Genomic DNA, 20,946 nt, shown 5'->3' on the forward strand with positions numbered 1-20,946 from the left:
CGTCAGTCAGTTTTTGCAGCGAATCTGATAACATCCTGAACAAACTTCAGAAGATTGGATAAAACATGCAACCATTCACTACAAAAGCGTGAATTTACTCGACCGGCATTGCCGATACCCCCTCAGTCTTATTTGTAGCCCTCAAATTTGGCAGAGAGCATTACTTCTGAACAAAAACCATAAGTGAACATAATTATTTGTGTCAAGAGAAGCTAACCTTTTGAAAAATTCCTATGTCACAAGATACTTGCTGAATGAATGATAAGTAAAATTCTGTTTAGCACTTACTCCTGTAAGCTAACAGTTGCAAACAATGATGTCTCATTGTATTAACTCTGTGTAAGCCAGCACATTGTGAAGCACCTGCATAGTGTTTTAAAGGTCGAATAGCAGTGCCAATGATGCCATGTTGTTGTCTTCAAGGAGTACGGACAGAACACATAAACATCACAAAAGGGATGTCACTTATTTCGTTGGCGTTAAGTGTTAATGTTCTCCACACTACATAATTGGAAAACACGTATAAAGTATTTAAAGAATATTTTACTTTGACATTAATGTTTTTGTCGGTGTGCATCTATCTGCAAACTAGCCCCACCGCAATGGACATTATCCTGACTTGCTAACACAGTTCTGCAGAATTTGAAAACTCCATCTAGCATGCAGCCCATTTTGCAGAAATTGCTGCTGGGCTTGCTGGGTGACAATTCGTTTGTTTACATCTACTGTAAGCACATGACAAATATGCCGCTAGTACTCTGGGACTTGCCGTTTACTCGTGATGCCGTACTGCAATGACAGGACACTGCCACTTGCTTTTGCCTACCGCTTGACATCAAAACCGAGAGTTTCTTTCCAAGGTAGTGGTATTAGGCGTATGTTTGATGCATCCCTGACACTACACTACTTTGTTTTAGGGTTGACACCAGTGCTTATCAAGTGCAAACCCGAAAATATTTAAAATTAATGTCACTAATCTTTTAAGGAACATAAAAAAAAACGATGTAAAGAAAGTGCCATCACGGAAATTCACCGATTACGCAATCAACAATGACAAAAGTCCACTGTGCTTGTGAAGTCCGTGTAGTGGCAGAAAACTCGAAAGCTTGCGTCTGAAAGCGGAAAAGCTTTTAAATTTGTGAGCGAGGTAGCAAATCCAATAATGAAAACGCTTTTCTGGATAGGAAATTCAATGTGCAGTCCACAAGGATGCGATCGCACATTCTATGCAGAGTGCACGCTGCCGGCCTAGGGGCCGGAGCCGCCCCGGTGCAAAGGTTAGTCCGACACTAAAGCAACCGCGCCCTTCCTCTTCACTCGGAGAGCCCGCCAAGCTGGCGCAGCGCTGCCGTGATTTTTCCTTTTTTTTTCCTTGCTTCAGTTAATGTAAAAAGGCGTCGAATTGCAATCGTGCAAATATGGTACAGAACTACTGACCCCAGCGACCGAGCTGAGGGTGTGCACCTATTTTGGGAGTAAATACGGTATTTTCAAGTGTGGAAACACGGCATGATTGCCACCATTACACTTGCATATACACTTTACCAACGCTCGCACAATCAAGTTCACACCGAGCCTGTTTGTACTTTTACGGACAGCTGCAGAAAAAACTAATGACGATTGCCAATCGAGCTCACCTTAGTGCATTCAGGAGTCCCTCGACAACATTCGGTGGCTGTTCCTTGAGGACCCTAATTGACCGTTTGACCTGAAAACGGAGAGAAATTGGTTTTCTATAGATACACTTTCAGAGATATACAGGAGCTACATGTTCACAGCATTTTAGCTGTTCATGTACAGGTTGCAGCAGTCGCCATTCAAATGGTCAGGTTGTAATGCTGAATACACTGATGCGAAGGCTAAGTTAAAGAACTAAATATCTGGCAAATTTGTTCATAGCGAAGCCAAGAGCACGTTTAGTACCAATGGTAGCGGTAAGCACAACAGCAGACATCTGATCTGGGAGTCAAATGCCTCCGCATCACATACACATGTTGTCAACACATTCCAGTGTAATCACTGGCGCTAACATGCTGCTGCCAAGCCAGTGAAACGTGGTGACTGAAAAACCAACAAACACACGCGTCAAAATGAAGCCGTAGTGTTCACCGCATAAAAGGAAGATAAGTATCTTGAATAAGGTTTCACTGCATAAAACACGTCCACTTTTTTCACGCTGTAAAATCGGGAGTTCTTGCACAGGAGAAGTAACTTGGAATGCATAAGCTTAGGACTAAATTGTGATGGTGTGCCATACGATGGCAGCACTGTGAACTGGCAAAGCACTGCACGAACAGCTGAAGCCCAAAAACACTGATGCGAAAAGCCAAGCTTGTAGGGATTACGTGTCAATGGCAGCTCGGGATGTTAAACCTCCTTATTATTGGAGCCTTGAAGACTCAATAAGAAACAAAATACTGGATCGTGTCGCAAGTTGATAAGAGCAATAGATCGACGTCAATCGGTATTATTTGTAAATACCAGCTGGTAGAAAATTAGGGGCCTAAAATGTATCGGCGGGCTAGTTAGTAAAACATTACAACACATGGCAGCAGACACCAGGTTACACAAATAACATGCACACATAGGGGACGACACAAGCGCTGAGTCGTTTGCGAAGGTTTGGTTTGGTTTTTGTAGTACATAGGCAGCTTAGGCCATCATGCACCAAACGCATGGTATGATTCTTTTAAAATGTTGCGATGCCTCGCCGAGTCCTTGCCTAGGCAAGGGCCTTGAGGATACCAACCAGGTCTAAAAAAAAAAAAACCTCGATCTTCTCAGACAGCCAGGGGGCCACGGAGTGCAGACAAGCATGTTGCGTCAGCTCCGAAAATTTTCAGTGATTCTCAGCGTGAAATCGAAGAATTGACGGACGCCTTCTTACAGTGAAGTGGAAGTTCCACGGAACCCCACGATACCACTCTCAAGTAGGTGGACACTTAATTTTCGGCACATTGACCACATTTCTGTAACGCCGACGAATGCACGACGCCGTTGCCTCCTGCTGCTGTGCATAATACGCTTGGTCTAGCCCACGGACGCTGGTGTCTTGAGCCCCTTCAAGGCGGCGTCTTATCGGGTTAATGCCACAGGATGGCTACGATGAGCGTGGATGGCGAAGATATCACGCAACAAGAGTATGAGAACGAAGCAGGTTGGCGCCTTGTGAACAGAAGAGGACGAGCCAACAAAGAAACCACAACGCATGAAGCCAAGGACCAAGAAACGCACTTCTCAAGCGAGAACGCGGTCAGTAGTAGGTGGAGGAAGGGACAGAGAGCATCCTGCTCGCAGAGGTGGCTGCGAGCAGGATGCCCCGTCTGCCGAAGGAAGATTACAAGATAATTGTGCGCCCACGTGACGGCTTCAAGGTCACTGACTACGGGATCAATCATCTAGAATGCTGCGTCGCCAACGCCGCTAAAATACCCAGGAATGAATCGGAAGAAGACACGGTATGTGCCAACTATAAACAGAACATTCTAGTGGTCAGCACACCATCAGAGGAGCACGCCGAAAAATACAGAACCATCGCTCAACTGAAGATTGGGGACAAAGAAATCGAAGCCAATGCGTACGAGTCAGCTCCGGAAGATACATCTAAAGGGGTGATCCGAGGAGTAACGCAGGACATGTCTGCAAGAGAGATCGTGGAAATGCTGGTAACCCCGAGAAATCCGACAGTCCTCATGGCCAAGAGGATGGGAAACACCACGAACGTCATCGTCCTCTTCAATGGGCATCGCGTTCCCAGTTATGTGAGCTACGGAAGAGCACTGGTCAAGTGCTCACTATACTGCAAGAAAATAGATGTGTGCTACCAGTGTGGACGCCTTGGTCACAGAGCTGACGTCTGTCCAAGCCCGAATAGCAGAATATGCAGAGGGTGTGGCACTGAGAACCCACCGCAGGAGCACGAGTGCGAAGTGAAGTGCCAGCTGTGTGGCAAAGACCACCCGACGGCAGATCGCCATTGCAAGGCCAGATTTAAGGTACCGTACCTGGTGAAACGACGCCGCTAGGAACGAGCCCGACGGGAGGAAGAAGAAGCACTTTACTACGAGACGGAAGCGAAAGCACTTCACAGGCAAAGAAGGGGCGACTCAGGTCAACGATCGGAACATCGGACGCGGGACGCATCCGGACCAGAAGCCTTCACCAAGCTTCAAGCACAAAACAAAAACCGCTCTACATTTACTACCACCACATCTATGTCGTGATCCAGATCGAGGTCCAGATCGAGGTCTAGACCCAAGACCGGCAATACCGGGTCTCCCCGATCAAAGGAGGGAGGAGGATCCCAAAGCTCAAAAGGACCGAGCGGCGTCCGTGGCACCGCGGGACCCTTCCAGGTGAGCTGGGCTGATGTAGCTTCCGGGGCGCGCGCGGAGGCAGAGGCTGCTTTTCAATGTAGGATTAAGGCGCTAGAGAACGAATTGGCGCAGATCAGGCAGAACAATGTTCCATTTATGAATGAGATTAGAGAACTCGGGGAAGAAAATGATTATCTGAAAAACGGAGGGGTTACATGCAACGAGAAAACCTCACAAGTTATAATGGAGGAAAAAGGCGCAGCAATGGAGGAAGAGGTAGCAGCCCTCACCCCTGTTAAACGTAAACCAGAGAACGCTCCGATTAAAAGCGTGGTAAAGAAACCAAAAGCAGTGGCGACGCCACAAGAAAGACAGGAGGAATTCGCAAACACCATGAAAGCCGAAATAGAACAAATTGAAAGAAAATTGCAAACTAAGCTCGAACAACAAGAAGTTAGATTTGAGGCAAACAGAGGCCAAAATCGAGGAGCTAGGCAAGACGATATTGCAGAAAGTGCAGCAAATGGTGGCTGATTTCGACACCAAGCTAGCAATATGGGGATTGCAGTCAAGTGGTGGGGGCCCAGTTAAGACGTCTTTTAAACCGTACACTAGAACCTCGGTGCCCACCGAGGGATTAGAGAGCCTGTAACGCCTCCATGGACAGACAAAATAGCTACACGATTTGGCAATGAAATTGTCGAGGATATAATCAAAAACGATACATTTTGCAACAACATCTTAAAGACACCAGCACCCCGGATGTTATAATGGTGCAAGAAACGCATGGGCTGGTCAAACTGTCAGGATATAAGTCATTTGGTAGTGCTGATGGGGAGACAAAGGTATTAGCAACGTTGGTTAAGCGAAATCACGCGGTGGTGCAACATGACACGGAAGTCAAGGCAATAAATCACATTCTCCTCGAACTCATACCCACGCGAAAAACAGAGGACAGTCTTTTTGTATTGAATATTTACAGCAGTCCTAAATGCAGAAAGCACAAATTCCGCACGCTGTTTCGAAAAACCCTCGCTATAACGGGCAACCGGGCGCTAGTGATTGGAGGAGATTTCAACGCCCCACACGGTGCATGGGGATACAGGATCGAAACCCAGAAAGGCAGGAACTTGTCGTTGGACGCACAGGAGGAGGGCCTGACGCTCGTGACCGATCCATCCATTCCTACAAGAACAGGTACTAGCGTTTGCGCGGATACCACGCCAGATTTGACGTTCACCAAAAATATACTGGACACGTAATGGACCAATACGCAACATGACTTGGGAAGCGATCATTTTATACTTGAAATAACGGTGAGGACAGGGCCGCGGAAGGCAAAAGGCCGACAACTTAAACTTGTCGATTGGGACAAGTTCCGAAACATCAGAGAGGAGCCCGACGAAATGATACGGAGTATTGAGGAATGGACCGAAAAGTTAAAATGAGACGTGGAGGCCGCTATGCAAACGGTGCCACCGGAGGCGCAGCTAGAGTATGTAGGCAATAAGCTTCTCCACATGTGGGAAGCTAAGGAAGGTTTACAACGGAGGTGGAAAAACCAAAGGCACAACCGGACACTTCGTAGAAAAATCGCTAAATTGAACAGAGATATAGAGCAATACGCTCAGCAGCTGTGTAGACAACAGTGGGAGGAAAAGTGCAATGACATGGACAACCAGATAGGAATGGCGAAAACGTGGACCATCCTTAGACATTTGTTAAACCAGGACGGAAACAAGTTGGCAGAAAGGCACAATATTAATCGGTTAATACAAAGATATCAAGGTATAGAGCAGGATTTCCTGAATGAAATCAAGAAAACATACATCTCTCAAGCGCTTCCCGTTACACACCCTGATTACACAGGGCTAGCAAATGATGATTTAGACAACAAGATCGGGGAGGCAGAAGTGAGGGCCGTCTTGCAAAAACTCAATACTAGATCAGCACCTGGAACAGATGGCATAACTAACAAAACGCTACGCAATTGGGATGACGAGTCCATAACTAAGTTAACTGAATTCATTAACAAATCATGGAAGGCAGGACAGATTCCGCAACAATGGAAGACTGCAAAAATAGTGTTAATACCCAAGCCAGACAAGCGAGTGCAGATTGCGGACTTGAGACCCATATCTCTCACATCTTGCGTGGGGAAACTCATGGAGCACGTGATTCTGGAGAGGATAACTACCTATCTCGAGGACCAGGATGCGCTTCCACCCACAATGATAGGGTTCAGGAGGAACCTCTCAACACAAGACGCAATGCTACAGTTAAAACATCAGATTATAGATAATCCGGGAACAGCGACAAAGGCCATTCTAGGGTTAGACCTCAAGAAGGCCTTTGATAATGTAACCCATGCAACGGTGCTAAAAAGGGTAAACGATCTAGATCTGGGACAACGGACGTACAATTACGTGCGTAATTTCCTGACAGAAAGGAAGGCAAAGATCATGATAGGGGACCTAGTTTCAGAGGAGATTGAGATGGGCAGTGCAGGTATGCCGCAAGGCTCGGTATTATCACCTATGTTATTCAATCTGGCTCTAATTGGACTGCCAACCAAACTCCAAGCAATCGAAGGACTGAATCATACTATATATGCAGACGACATCACCTTATGGGTAAGAAGTGGTAGTGATGGCGAAATAGAGGAAACGCTTCAAACAGCAGTCGAAACGGTAGAGCGGTATCCGGAAGGTACTGGGCTAGCCTGCTCTGCGGAAAAATCAGAGCTGTTGCTGTACAGACATACTCGTAGAGGTCGCAAACCAGGCAACTGCCTGCAAGGTCTTGCTCATAGAGAAGAAATACAGTTAAGAACAGCCGATGGAAAAACCATACCCATAGTCGACAGGATCAGAGTACTGGGTCTGCTCATCGAAGCCAAGGGCAACAATGGAGAAATCCTCAGGCGACTGGATGCAACTGTAGCCCAAATAATGAGACTCATAAAAAGGATAGCAACTAAGCACAGTGGCATGAGGGAGGAAAACACGATAAGGTTGATACAGGCATTCGTGATAAGCAGAATAGTATACGTAGCGCCATACTTAAAATGGCAAGTCGCGGAAAAGATCACGTTAGACTGCCTCATTCGAAAAATATTCAAACTAGCTATAGGGCTACCGATTAGCACAAGCACCGACAAACTGTTACAGCTAGGCCTGCACAATACAATAGATGAGCTTATTGAGGCGCAGCGTACAGCGCAATATGAACGTCTCTCTAAGACACGAGCAAGAAGACATTCTAGAGCGACTAGGCATAACGTATCACACGCAACATGGCGTTGAGGTGGACATTCCAAAAGAGACCAGGGAAACAATGATGATACCACCCTTGCCAAAAAACATGCACCCCGAACACGATAAAGCTAGACGAGAGACAAGAGCAAAACAAATACAAAAAAAGTTTGGTAATGACAAGGACGCAGTTTTCGTAGACGCTGCTCGATACAAGCGCAAACGAGGGTTTACCGCAGCCGTAATCGATAGCAACAAACGCTGTACAACATGCGCAACGATACGCACCACAAGTACCGAGACAGCAGAAGAGGTAGCCATAGCGCTCGCTGTAGCTCAGACAAACGCAACCGTGATAGTCAGTGACTCTCAAACGGCAGTGAGAAACTTTGCCAACGGCCGCATCTCCCCGGAGGCACTACGTATTCTCAAAGGAGGGTGTCGAACAAGCCCCAGAAATACATATATTATATGGACACCTGCTCATGCCATCGTGGCGGACAGCAACAATGGGGCTGTACATGACGCAGCTAGAGGGCTCACCGACCGAGCTGCCCTCTCAAGTGCCGCCCCAACCTCCTCCGGTGATTACGGCGTGGCAGACGAGTGGGAGTGGGAAGACAGAATGACCAGATACAATGAAATTACAAAACATTATAGATTACAGAGGGGCATATTCCCGCCCCCTCACCCAAAATTAACAAAAAGACAGTGCGGAACGGCGGCAGTTACAAACTAGGACATATCCGAATCCTGCACTATCGCACATTATATATCCTGATATATACAAAACGGACAGATGCAAGCGTTGCGACTCCAGAGCCACTCTGGAGCATATGTTATGGGAATGTAGAGGGATTATTACTCATAACAAGTATGCGGCCTCTGCTGACAGCCTTCGCGCGCGCTGGGAAGCCGCAATGCTCTGTTCCGTCCTCGAAGACCAAATGTGGGCCGTCCAGCGGTCCGAGGAAGCCGCCAGGATTCAAGGACTCCTGGCCGTAACCTAGGCGGGGCCAATCGCCCACCCCATCTACTTGCCAGACTCTGAATAAAGTTCTTTCCTCCTCCTCGATCTTCTCAAAAGTGGGAAGCCCTACGAGGTGTTCCTGTGTATTTAAACGATGCATTGTATAAGTTTAGAGTTTGTCTAAAAATCCTGCTTTTAGGAAGCTAAAAACTTCTGAGTTATCAACAAGCGCATCTTCACTTAAAAGCAGTGCAGGATGAAGAGGTATATGTTGATAGTGAAATACGATAAAATGTTTTTTCCGTAATTCTAGTTTAGTGCATGACATTAAAGTATGATTTACAGATAGCTCGCCTCCACATTTCGGACACTGAGGTTTGTCCTCTTTTGCTAGTAAGTAATTGTGGGTGAGGTGTGTGTGTCCAATGTGTAAACGACATAAAACTACTTCTATGAACCGTGCTTGGTGTGAGCAGGACTTCCATTTTTCTAAGGTGGGTTTCACTAGGTGGAGATTGTTTCCTGTTTCCGAGTGCCATCTAGCCTGCCATGCATTTCTGAGTTTGTGGTGTACTAATTTTACGACATCTTTCTAGGGAATGCTGACGTTCTTTATTTCTTTACATCGCGCTTTTGCTGCACATTCATCTGCTTTCTCGTTTCCACAGACGTGGCTCGGAACCCAGCAAAGCTTTATGCCGTGTTCCTGTTCTATAACTGTTATTATGTTGTGTAGGATGTCGCCTATCATTGGTACACATGCATTTCTCGGATGAAGGGCTTTTAGTACACTTAATGAGTCTGTGTATATTATACTTTTCTCGATGTTTTCATTATTGATTTTTTTTTTCACCGCTATTGATACAGCGTAGCATTCTGCGGTAAATACGGATGCACACTGCGGTAACCGAACTGTATGTTCCCAGTGATTGTGTATTACCGCACTTCCAACATATCGTGTCGATTTGGAACCATCGGTGTAAAATGCTGTGTGTCTCGCATATTCTCTTTGTGTCCAAGTTATCAGTGTAACCCAGTGTGCATTGCCATATGCTGTAATTACGGGGAAAGAAAGAGCGGGCAACTCACATCAATATGAGACGTCTTGGTGAAAGCTCCCTGGGGGTGAACGTGGTCGTACAGTATGATCACGCCCACCATTACCCGCAGCACAAACAGGATGGTCTCCTCATTCTTGAATCTCGAACAAATTTCTCTGCACAAGAAATCAGAACCGTCAGGGCTGTGGCGTTAGCTGGCTTGCAGTACCGCTATCAACCAGCTACAATGAAGTGTCAGCTTTTGCACGGATAAGAATCTTGGTTGAGACACTGGCCTAGCGTGACCATCCTGACTGTGTATGAAACTGACGTCAGTGAGGCCACAGCAACGGAGGTTCCTGTGATGTTAATGTTTTCTAGGCTGCCTCCTCAATATCAACAAGAGACAAAATGCTGCCTTAGCATGTTCTCCGACGTTGGTAACAAGGTCTAGGATCATGCTTGTGGCCAAATCAATATAACACCCATAATGTTCTCATATTAACGAAGTGTTACAGGCATTTGTTATCTATTACTCAAGCCATGTTGCATAACATTCATAGAGGTTAATGACCTGAAATCTGCTGATGTTTTCAATGTTGATTTGACATTTCATTTGCACAATTATCATTTAGTCCTGGTTAATATACCTATATTTTTGTGTAATCATTACTTGAACTGCACATTGTGCCCCCATATACTTATGTGCTACTGCGACATGTCACTTGACACTGCTGTTCTGTTTTATTATGCTCTAATATTGTAACATTCTGCATCCTTTCATCGTGCACATAATCTGTTCGCTGCAGTCTGTGAACAAAGCAGGAGCTTCTGTCTGGCCTTAGTGCCTTTTGATCTTGCCACTGCTTTTGTAACATTGGAGAATAAAAAGTCTTTTCTAGTAGGTGCTGGCAAAACCAACAAGATTAGCTCACACGGAACAGGCAGGTGTTGCACGAGAAGATTCCAAGCAACAACAACAACAATAATGATAATACAGTCGAACCCACATATAACAACCCCACTTAAAACGCACTTTAGCTAAAAACGAACAATATCCTCGTGACCGTCAAATATACATTGGTTCAATGGCACAAAATTGCACTTACAACGAATGTCTCCGAGCGCCGCTAATCGGTTACAGCGAACGGAGTCAGCGGTCTGCCGACTTCCCGGGAAACCAATTTCGACTACCGATCAGGTATCGACGAGGTGCCCATACATTCTTATTGTTAAACGCTGATTCTGCCTCCGCGTCCCTCTAGTTGCTGCTCTCCCCTACCGCTTTTTGTTACGCACCGCTCCGTCCTTTGTCCCCCCGCTACTCTGAGCACCTCGCATCGCCAGACGAGGCCCGTGTTTTCACATTGCCACCGATCTTTCGAAGACCGGTCGGCCATGTACCCTGTTTTTGATCGCTGGTACCGTCGTTGGCGTCACCGGCCTGGAGTGACCAGACCATTCGCCAACATCGTCGGCCACCGACTGTATTGTATCCGATACTCTGCGTCTAGTGCACACGTGTATGCTACCCCACCGACTGATAATTTGTGATTCGTTTCGTATTTAGGACTTGTTCTCGCTCACTTTGCACTCAACTCAGCATGCCTTCCGTGCGCGCAGAAGCATGAAAACGGCCGTTAGTTTGCACGGAACGAATCGCAAAATATCAAAGTGCGCCCAGAGCTGTTTCACGCGTATGCGCGTCTTGCTCGCTCTTGGTGTGCGTGTGTGGTCATGATGGCCGACGGGAGGACTAGCACGCCTTTTCGTGCCGCTCAACAAAACGTCAAAAGTGTGACCGCTTGGCTTGAGCGTAATCCGCGTGTTAGGTGCCGCGTTGCGGAGCGCTTGCTCAGAGCTGTTGACCACCTGGCAGCCAACTTGCCGCTTCGGGTGTCCCGGTATTCAGCTGTGGAGATGAATATTTCGTGGGCGGCGGTGACGGCTACATGTGCGCGAAACTATTTTCGCAAGGCCAATTTCGTTGATCGTCGGGCCTGATGCCGAGCCTGAAGCTTCGGAACAAGACCACTGCGGCGGCGATTTGTGGCAGCGCGTCATCGACTCCGACCTGGGAGAGCGGGTAGGACATCTGTTGCGTTGGTTTAATTACGGCTGATGATGATGCCGACAATGCGGAATCATACGCGGATTGGAGCATTGTGAATGAAGTACGTGGCGAGAGCGATTTGGAGGAATCGGATTGCGAGAACGACGAACCTTTGGAGTCAGCGCCTCATGCAGTTTATGCCACGGGCCTCGGCGAACGAGCAGCCTGCCGTTTTAAATGAACTCGAGACCCCCCTTATCGTTTCTGCTCTTCGAAACACGTGCATCACAGACATTTTTGGGGCAAAAAAAGTGTGTTTTCACTCGCAACTTTTTTTTAAAAGCTGTGTTTCATTTACTACGAACTTCAGGATACAGCGAACGGATGCTGCGTCACGCTCAGGTTCGTTATAAGCAGGCTTGACTGTAATAATTATAATATCTAGGGTACGTCCCAAAATCCTAACATGATTATGAAAGATGCCATAGTGGAGGGCTCCGAAAAATTCTGACCATCTGGTGTTTTCAACATGCACCGAGATGGTCTCCTGATTCTTGAATCTCGAACAAATTTTTCTGCACAAGAAAGCCGATTCGCCCCACAGTACATGGGCCTCCAGTGTTTCGTTTTCATCAAAATGCCATCACGGCAGCTGGGAATCAACCACAGAACAAACATGTCTTGCTTAATGCACTAAGAAGCGGGACTGGAATCGGGTCACTTTTAAAAGGTCTTTTCTGGATGTTTATTGCTCCAGTTCCTTAGCCTACCATATCCTTGTTGCCTCTGATGAAGGCCGAGGCTAGCTCACATTCAACAATTTTGAAACCACCCACCTGTTGTCGACCATCCTCTGGCACACCTTGGCCATGGTCCCCAGGGTCTCAGTGGTGTTCTCAATGGGCAGGTCCTTGTTTTCGGCGACAAAGCGCGTCGTTGCATCGCTGAGCACCTTCAGCATGGGCGTCGCGTGTGCGTAGAACAGCGACATGTGGTTCGCGAGCTCGTTGGGAACCTCCAGACCATCCTCTATGTTTTCCTGCATTTCGTTCAAAACACGTGCAAGAAAGACACATGGTTGGACGAACCAATGAATGACAAAGATGTGCTCGTTTATTTTTACTCAAAAACAGTTTCGAATAAAGAAAGCAGCATCATATGTGAAGGAAGGCTTAGCATGAAACCAGGAGGGCAAATGTGTAGTTAAAGATCAGTCAGAGATTGTCTTAAAAAGGCTGTCAAAGTCACAGGACACAGGATATCAACATACTCTATATCTATTGGTTAATGCTGTGAGGAGCATGCCCAGTCAAAAAAGTATTGACAACGATCAGGTTTTTCAATGGGAATTAATTGGAACCAATAGGAACCAATTAGAATCCCTTTACTCCCAATTGGGTCACAGGACAAACCAACTGGATTTGCCAATTGGAATGAAGTGGGCCAATTAGCACCAATAGGGAAATTTTTTTGCTTCCAATTAATTATAATAGAGCCAAATTGAAACAAATTCAGATCTCCAATTGGTTCAGATTGCCTCCTATCGGGTTAGCCATTACGAATCAACTAAGCCCACATTGCATACCTCCCCAACTGAGTTAAATTTAGGCTACCACCCGAAACAAACTATTAATAAACAATTTACTTTGCAACTTGCTCCTAAACATTTTCATTGATTTCTTTATCTACGGCCATTACCCTTATCACCTATCTGTTGTTTCTGTGTCAAAAAAACCTTGTAAAATAGACATCTGCTCCACTGCACGCATCCCCTGCAGTACAGAAACCACTGCCTGTCACTGTTCCACCACCGGAGCAATCTGCACAGGAGCCGAAGCTCCCCGACACAGAATGCAACTTGCAGTTCACAAGTTTTGCTTGAACTCTTGAGCTGGCATATTTAGTTCTTGGTGGTTTTAGTGTAAGTTTGTGATTTCTATTTTTTTTACAGGCCGACTTTTGGAGTGGTTTTAAAGTATTGATGTCGGCCTGGCACCGGCAAAGTCCCTCAATATTTTGGCCGCAGATTCAAAACAGTTCTAAGGACTTATGTTCGTAAAGGGCCTATTTACGGCTGTTTAGAGTTCGGCAGACTTGCTTGGACGGTCTCGGCAAGGTAACTACAGTCAAGAATTATTTTGTGGCTTGTTCTAATCTGTTCTATAAGCACCTTTTCAATTTTTTTCTTTTCTTACACTTTGCAGAAAAGCATTGTCTGTGCGGTTTCCCAACCGTCCAAGGAAGAAGCCGCTGTTGCTATGAAAAGTGTCGATCACGCGCGGCGAGTGAAGATACTAAGTGATCACGTCTAATACGCATTCAGAAAGTTTGGCCAATGAAACTTTATATTATTTGCTTGTGTGTAGATTTTTACTTTTGTTTGACAGAATGATCAAAGGAGCGAATAGAGAAAAAAATGACCGGTTGCTGAAATGATGCCTCGGGCTTTCAAACAGATGAAGTACTTCATCGTGGAGAAGCTGAGTGCCATAGAAAGGATGTCCAAAAGGTTTGGAAGCTGCTTAATTGCCATGTCACATTTAAGGTCTAAGGTATAAATTTGCACAGAATTTATTTTGCCTGTGCATGTAGCTTCTAGTGCATGCCCTGCATTACTCATGTACAACAGCCCACAAAAATTGTCTGCAATTACCTTTTCAGTATTTAGAGAATCTGTTAGGAAATTGTCTACACTTTTGTCATCTCTCCACCATGTTATACAAAGTACATTGCACGCACATTCATTTTGTACATTTATTACTTCCCTGTTTCTATCAGAGCAGCCAAGAACTGCCCCCACGAGGACTTCTGGAGAACCTACAGCTTCAGAGTGCAATAAAGTTGTGCTTTTTTTTATACCCCTTAAACTTCCTGTTTTGTTGCCAATTACTATTGCTCATTGGTGCGGCCAAGGAGCTGCCACCACGAGGCTGTTTGGCCAATTGGTTACAACAATAAATTAGTACCCATTGACTACCAATTGGTCTGTCCTAAAAAAACAAATTGGTTGCCTTTTAATAGGTCTAATTGGTTTTAATTATAAATATTCGAATTAGAGTCAATGGTTTTTTTTTACTAGGTGGGGTTTATGATTGGCAGCATCCACAATCATTCCACATTGCAAACCAATGGAACAACAAGCTAGGTTAGTTGGTTGACAACTATCGTGGCGTCTGGCACGCTTAAAAGATCTCATTTACAGCAAAACCTCTATAAAATGAAGAGCTTCATTTAATTGCTTTTCGTTCGCAGCACGCCACATGTTTCCACTGCAAGTTTATCAGGTGTGCATCCCCGATTGCAATATCGTGAATATAAAAGCTTTGCGAAGAGGCATTGTGCACTGGTATAAAGATTGGTGCACTACGTCAATGACTTCAATTATAAATCGGCTCATTTCTTTAGTTTAGACAGCTGTTTATACAACGTGGAAAGAGGGATGGAGAAAAAGCCGCCCCTCCAAAGATGGCTTGCAGAGTGCAGAATGCCTAGTCACATGCCATGTGCACATTTGTACTCTGTGCCTTCTCACCTCTCCATGGTGAGAAAGGCAAATCATCAGCGTCATCAGATAAGCACTAGGTGTACTAAGCACTTTATGACCACACATCCTTTGTTTGCTGTAGCTCACAGTCGCACGACCGACACACTCACCTGGTTTGCCAGCCGTAACCTGCTAACCGTCCTGCGGTAGTAGCTGAAGTCATTTTGGATTGCTGGGTTTGTCATCTGCGACAAAAGGCAAGGTTGTCAGCTTTCCAGTTCACGTTTTTGAGTTATCGAGTGTAAACATATCGAAGCCATTCGCGAGCCTATAAGAAGCTGTAGCAGTAAATATCAGCATGTTTAAAATCCACTGAAAGCTTCAGAAACCTGTAATCAGAATATTACATGAAAAGATGCGCTAAGTAGCTGTCATGTGAAATTTTGTGCCAGAAATGCGCCGAATTGGCCCTGCAAGAAACTAAATAGTGTAAGCCACACTTTTTAGATTACCGTATTGATTTGAATCTAGGCCGACATTTTTTTTTTTCAAATTCTTTTTCTATCAAACTTCAGGATCGGCTTAAAATACGTGGATTTAAAAAAAAAAGAGCAATTTTTCATTGAGAAAAGTGGTGCACAACTAGCGCCACCTAGACGGTATTGTAGCCGTTAGTAGCAGAGCCGACACCTGGCTTAAGTGCACACGTGAGGCCTCCATTTGGATCTCTGTGGAAAGTGTTGAGGCGAGACGTTTGTCCTCTCGAGTCGCACTTCGGGTGGCCCGTTTGAGGAGTAGCTGAATGGCACTAAACAGGTGGTGTCATTATAGTGCCGTTTCTGAAAGGAAAGTTGTCCTAGCCATGGAGCCATCGTCCAACGCTCAACCAGGGCAGGACTTTGGAGTGGACGAAAAAATGTGCTTCGCTGGAAGGGCTGCTGCATGGAACGACATCCCAGGAACTTTGTGCGCTCTTAAGAAGTGCGGCGCATCCAATGCGCTTGATGGCAACGAGGATAGCGCACTGTTCACTGTTTGAAGACAGCAACGATGACTTGGAGTGAGCGCGGCATTGGCAAGCACGGCATCTTTGTAGTGCAAATAACTACAAGCAGCGTGAAAAAAACGACAAAGAAACAAACAACAGAACCAGCGACTGTGTTTTTCGAGTTATTTGCATCATGAACCAACTGCTTTGTTTCATCTTTATGTTCAATAAATGTTTTATTTTTGTGAACGCTGTCTTCACTGTATGGTTTGACCTACATACGAAGTTTTTTTTTTTTACCCCAGGGTTCGGACTCTAGGGGTCGGCTTAGAATCTGGGTCGGCCTAGATGCGAGTAAATACGGTACATACTGGCAAATGAGCAAGAAGTTCCGAACAAGGCGGTCACGCCTATTTTTTAAATAATTGCAGATTTAAAGACTCTCCAACTGTTTTTGTTAAAGCAGATATTAGCTTGGGTTTTTGTTCAAGCAAATATTTAATAACATCGATTACCTAAACAGATGCCACAGCTTAAAGTGGATACCCTACATAAACAAAGTTGGCTCAAATAAAACTCGTGCTTGAGCTTCTAATACATCTGTACCAGCTTTTAGAACATCACAAAGCACAACCACATGTCACATACAAACAAACACAGCATTTGAAGACAACAGCTGAGAAGACTGCTGACAGAAGATTCAGACAGCTTCAGGAGGGATTCAAAGTGGCCCCATGGCCATATTATATAGTAGGTCGTGAAACTTATACAAGTGGTGACATCAACGCCCGCCGTATGATTGAAGCACCACTAAGTGAGAAGGCGATAATAAAGAAAACCAAAAAACTCAAGAGAACTTTATATCTAATATATGTAATTTTATATACGCCAAAGTAAAGCAGAAATTTACTTCAAGGTTAATCTGACATTTGTCCAAATGGTTGATTGCCTCATTTCTTCGTCGAGCGCAATAAATGGGGGGCGCATGCGGGCTGTCTACAATCTCAGCTTGTGTTTAGGTCGGTGCCTCGTCTGATCAAAAAGGAGTCTCACTTTTGCACGGCGGTCCCGTGCCTACCATCTGTAGTTAATTTACTTGCTTACGTGCTGCTTACTGGCGTGATATTTCACCGCTGAACTAGCTCACAGAGCATGCAGATAGCCGCTCCTGTGACTGCAGACTGCCTTCATTAGCACACGGCCGGTGCACCCTCGCCTTTCATGATTGTGAATGCGACATACTAAGCAAAAGAAACGCTGTGTTCTAGGGTTGCAAAAGTGATATTCTCAAGGCTGCTGTCTCGCTGCAATGGTTTTTCACGATTGGTCAACAAGAATGTTCAATTAACTTCAATTTCGCACCGTGCCAGGCTGTAGTGTACATTACATTGTAGTGCCAGGCTGTAGTGTAATTGTAGTGTACATGTACAAGTACACTACAATTAGAGCCCTTCATAAGAGGCATGCTCCGGGCAGCGATTCCTGTCTTTTATATGAGACGTCTCTTACAAGCAGGGTACCTCGTATGCATTTTCTTATCAACCCATGTTTTGCTGCAAGCATGGTGGTGTCTCATACCCATTTGTCTCTTTTATCAGTGTCTCTTATAAAGGCGTTTGACTTGTCGCTATTATTTAATATTGTGACATAAGATTTTTGTTTTTTTATTTTGTGCCGTCTCTTATTTGTCCCCACTATACGTAGATGGCGACGGTGGCAACAAGCCACTAACTACTTAATACACGAAATGGAAGTTGCGCTACCTCTTACTTATGCCTTGGCGGCTCCCTCACCTTGAGGTCGTCGAACTTGAGCACAAAGTCCAAAATCTCTGCAAACTGCTTCACAAGGGCCTGCTGTGTTTCCAGGTGCTCACGAGGGGTCCGAGGACCCGAGCAAAGCTCCCACAGGATGCGTGGCACAACTTCCTCTGCAAATAGGAACGAAAACTAGTTGGTTAGAAGAGTTGGTGAGAAGAGGTTAGTTGGGCCAGATGGTTAGTCTTGTGTTAGTCTTCACCACTTATGTTCGTATATTCACATGTCATCCGCTGCGCTTGTTTCAGATGTGCAGTGTGATAAGCTGAAGTGAAGACTGTGACCCTATTTGTCGGTCAGAAGGCGTAGAATGCTGCATATCATTCTGATAATTGTCAAGTTTTAAGCGCCCCAAAACTACCAAATGATTTTCGGTTCCATTGAAAATGCGGCAACGGTGGCAGGGACTCAATTTCGTGTCGTGCCGGTCAGCAGTCGAGCGCCACAACTACTAGACCACTGTGACGGGTGCACACGAACCACTCTTAGAATTCTAAGACGAAAATAGACCTTAAGCACGAATAACCCTAAAGCTGAGCAGAAAAAATATGGTAAGCTCAATATAGAAGCAACTTCATCCGGTACAGGATTCAAATGGCCAGTTTTGAAAGCATATTTGCCCTATCTTTTGTCTTTCTGGAGATCTCCCACAAGGTCTCCACACATTTGAACAGAAAAAGCCCAGAAAGTTTCAAACCATCCGCGAAATGTATTTTGAAATAAATGCTATGCCGACTAGTCTTCTCTGTACTGAATGGATGCATTTCGAGAGCCAGGCATCCACTTTACTAGAGTTGAATCACATTAGTTTGTCTCACATTGAATACCACTTGCTTGTTGCTTAACCTGAACACATTTCAAAGTCCTGGCAAGAACCTATACTTTGGTATGAAAGAAAACTTGTCTATATAGAATGGCAGGGATTCATCACAAAAATACGAAGGCATGTACGAGTGCATGCCTTAGTGGCTGCCACTACACACATGTGTGTGCACACACACACACATGTGTGTGCACACACATGCACATGTGTGCGAGAGAAAGAAACATTGGTGTTGGTCACCTTTTCTTGTGACCGCCTCTGCACGCCTTGCTCTCTTTTGCAATAAGCTTCAACTGCTCAGTAACAGAATTCTCGGCTATATACGCTGTCTATCTGAAGGTTAACTATTTAACTGACTGATTGGTCGTGCAGCGTAGCGGATCTGGCAATATCCCGATGGCAACTACAGGCACATTGACCTATGAAGACTACTGTACGTCATTCGTGGCAAGCACTCACCAAGACTTTGTGAGAAGATGTAAAACTGCTTCAACTTGGACACCAGGGGCAGCACGGCCTCCCATGCTTTCATTTGACGAGCTTCACTCCTTGGATTGGCTATAGCCTGGGAAACGCACAATGGTAAGCATAAAGGGTGTCAGAATACGAACAAGAGAATCTCGAGGGCTTGTTTTTTTTTTTGTTTGACACATCCTAACAAAAAAAAAACAGTAGATAATGAAGCCAGGAAACACCTAGGGGAACATTAATTTTATTGTTTCAAGTCGATTGGGGTACTTGCAAAATACAAGTCAAAAGCCAGAAGAAACCGAATGCGAAATTTTTATATTATGCACCAACTGAGCTAAGCTGAAAGTCATCCCATTTCCAGCTTTCCCTGTATGGGGTATTTATGCGCATGGAAACTTGAAGGTCAGGCAGCATCGCTTGTAGCCATGATAGCAAGTGTGATTATAACAGCCTCATTATAACAAAAGTCACACGTGTAAAAAAATACTTCGTTATATCCGAAGATTCCTTCTAGACATATTTGTAGCCCTCTATAACAAAGCTATTCTTCATTTACTTAGTTTTAACCGATAACTCGTTAGATCCAGGTTTGTTATATCGAGGTTTGAGTGTATTTGCAAGCTGGCATGTGTTAGCATCTGATCTTTATTGCGTGGACAGCTGGTGAATAAGCCGTCCCATACCACCTGAAGGCATCAAGCCCGCCAGAACGAGACTCTTGCGATCAATGTATGAAGGAAGGAAATTTCGTCGGCTCGTTTCTTTTTGTTTGACATGGCCTTAATGAAAACCAGCACATAATGAAGCCAAGCAAGGTATATAGGACATTAATTGCACTGCTTCAAGTGTATTGTAGTAATTTCACCTTTAGGGAAAAAAGACTTCCCTAGACGGTAACATACTGTTTGGAGAGCTAAACAATGTCACCAACTCCAAATCCATACTTAAACACTGACATGGTTCTCATAGTGTATGGCACAACTGTTCTGCAAGAACACCCTGTTCGTTGCAATGTGCACAATGTTCCCATCTGCTAGAGCACTCCCATGCGTTGGATACAATATGGGTGTATGGACTGCACTGGGCTGAACAGTTTTCATGGTACACGAAAATCCCACTTAAATTATTATGGTGCTGATGTGTGTATTGTGGCATAACCATGAAGCCGGTGGCTGTGGGTGTGACAGCTAACAGTGCTTTGCCGTGAAAAATTTGTACTTCAGGCCATTTTAAACAGGAGCCCTAATCACTTATTTTTTTACCACATTAGATGAAATTTCACAGGTTTGTTCAGTTTCTTTAGCCAATTCTAACTTGATTTACATCTTAAGCAGATGAAGTACTTTTAAACAATTTGTAATTACATTAGACTGTTTGCTGAAAGATTGAAAGCATAAATACTAAATAGAACATTCTGATTAACACATGCACAGATACTAGAATTCATGAGGTATGCAATGCTGCCAGTGGATATGAAATGGAGTGGTTATTTCTTTGCTTACAGCACAACAAAAGTCGTTTACGCATAAGTATTGACGACCACATCAAATTGAAAGCAAGTTTAATAGCATTCAATGACAGTAAAAGCATGAAGGTTAAAATTAGCGACATTTACTCTCTGTGTTTCCTAGCCTGCCTATAGCCCCGCCGCAGTGCTCTAGTGGCTAAGGTACTTGGCTGCTGTCCCGCAGGTCGCGGGATCGAATGCCGGCTGCGGCGGCTGCATTTCC

General features: G+C 45.0%; 1 protein-coding gene across 4 annotated transcripts in view; it reads right to left on the bottom strand.

Moving 5' to 3' along the window:
- LOC119163492 (CYFIP-related Rac1 interactor B) overlaps positions 1-20,946 on the bottom strand; it is a 41,135-nt gene that overhangs the window by 7,930 nt on the left and 12,259 nt on the right. For all 4 annotated transcript variants that reach the window (XM_075873178.1, XM_075873179.1, XM_075873177.1 and 1 more), the window contains exons 4-9: positions 19,205-19,310; positions 17,899-18,035; positions 15,288-15,362; positions 12,470-12,672; positions 9,630-9,756; positions 1,638-1,708 (exon numbers count right to left, since the gene is read on the bottom strand). In XM_075873178.1, coding sequence (XP_075729293.1) covers positions 1,638-1,708; positions 9,630-9,756; positions 12,470-12,672; positions 15,288-15,362; positions 17,899-18,035; positions 19,205-19,310 — 719 coding nt within the window. The remainder of the gene's footprint in view (positions 1-1,637; positions 1,709-9,629; positions 9,757-12,469; positions 12,673-15,287; positions 15,363-17,898; positions 18,036-19,204; positions 19,311-20,946) is intronic.

This window comes from Rhipicephalus microplus, chromosome 9 (assembly GCF_043290135.1).
Source record: "Rhipicephalus microplus isolate Deutch F79 chromosome 9, USDA_Rmic, whole genome shotgun sequence".
Lineage (NCBI taxonomy): Eukaryota > Metazoa > Arthropoda > Arachnida > Ixodida > Ixodidae > Rhipicephalus > Rhipicephalus microplus.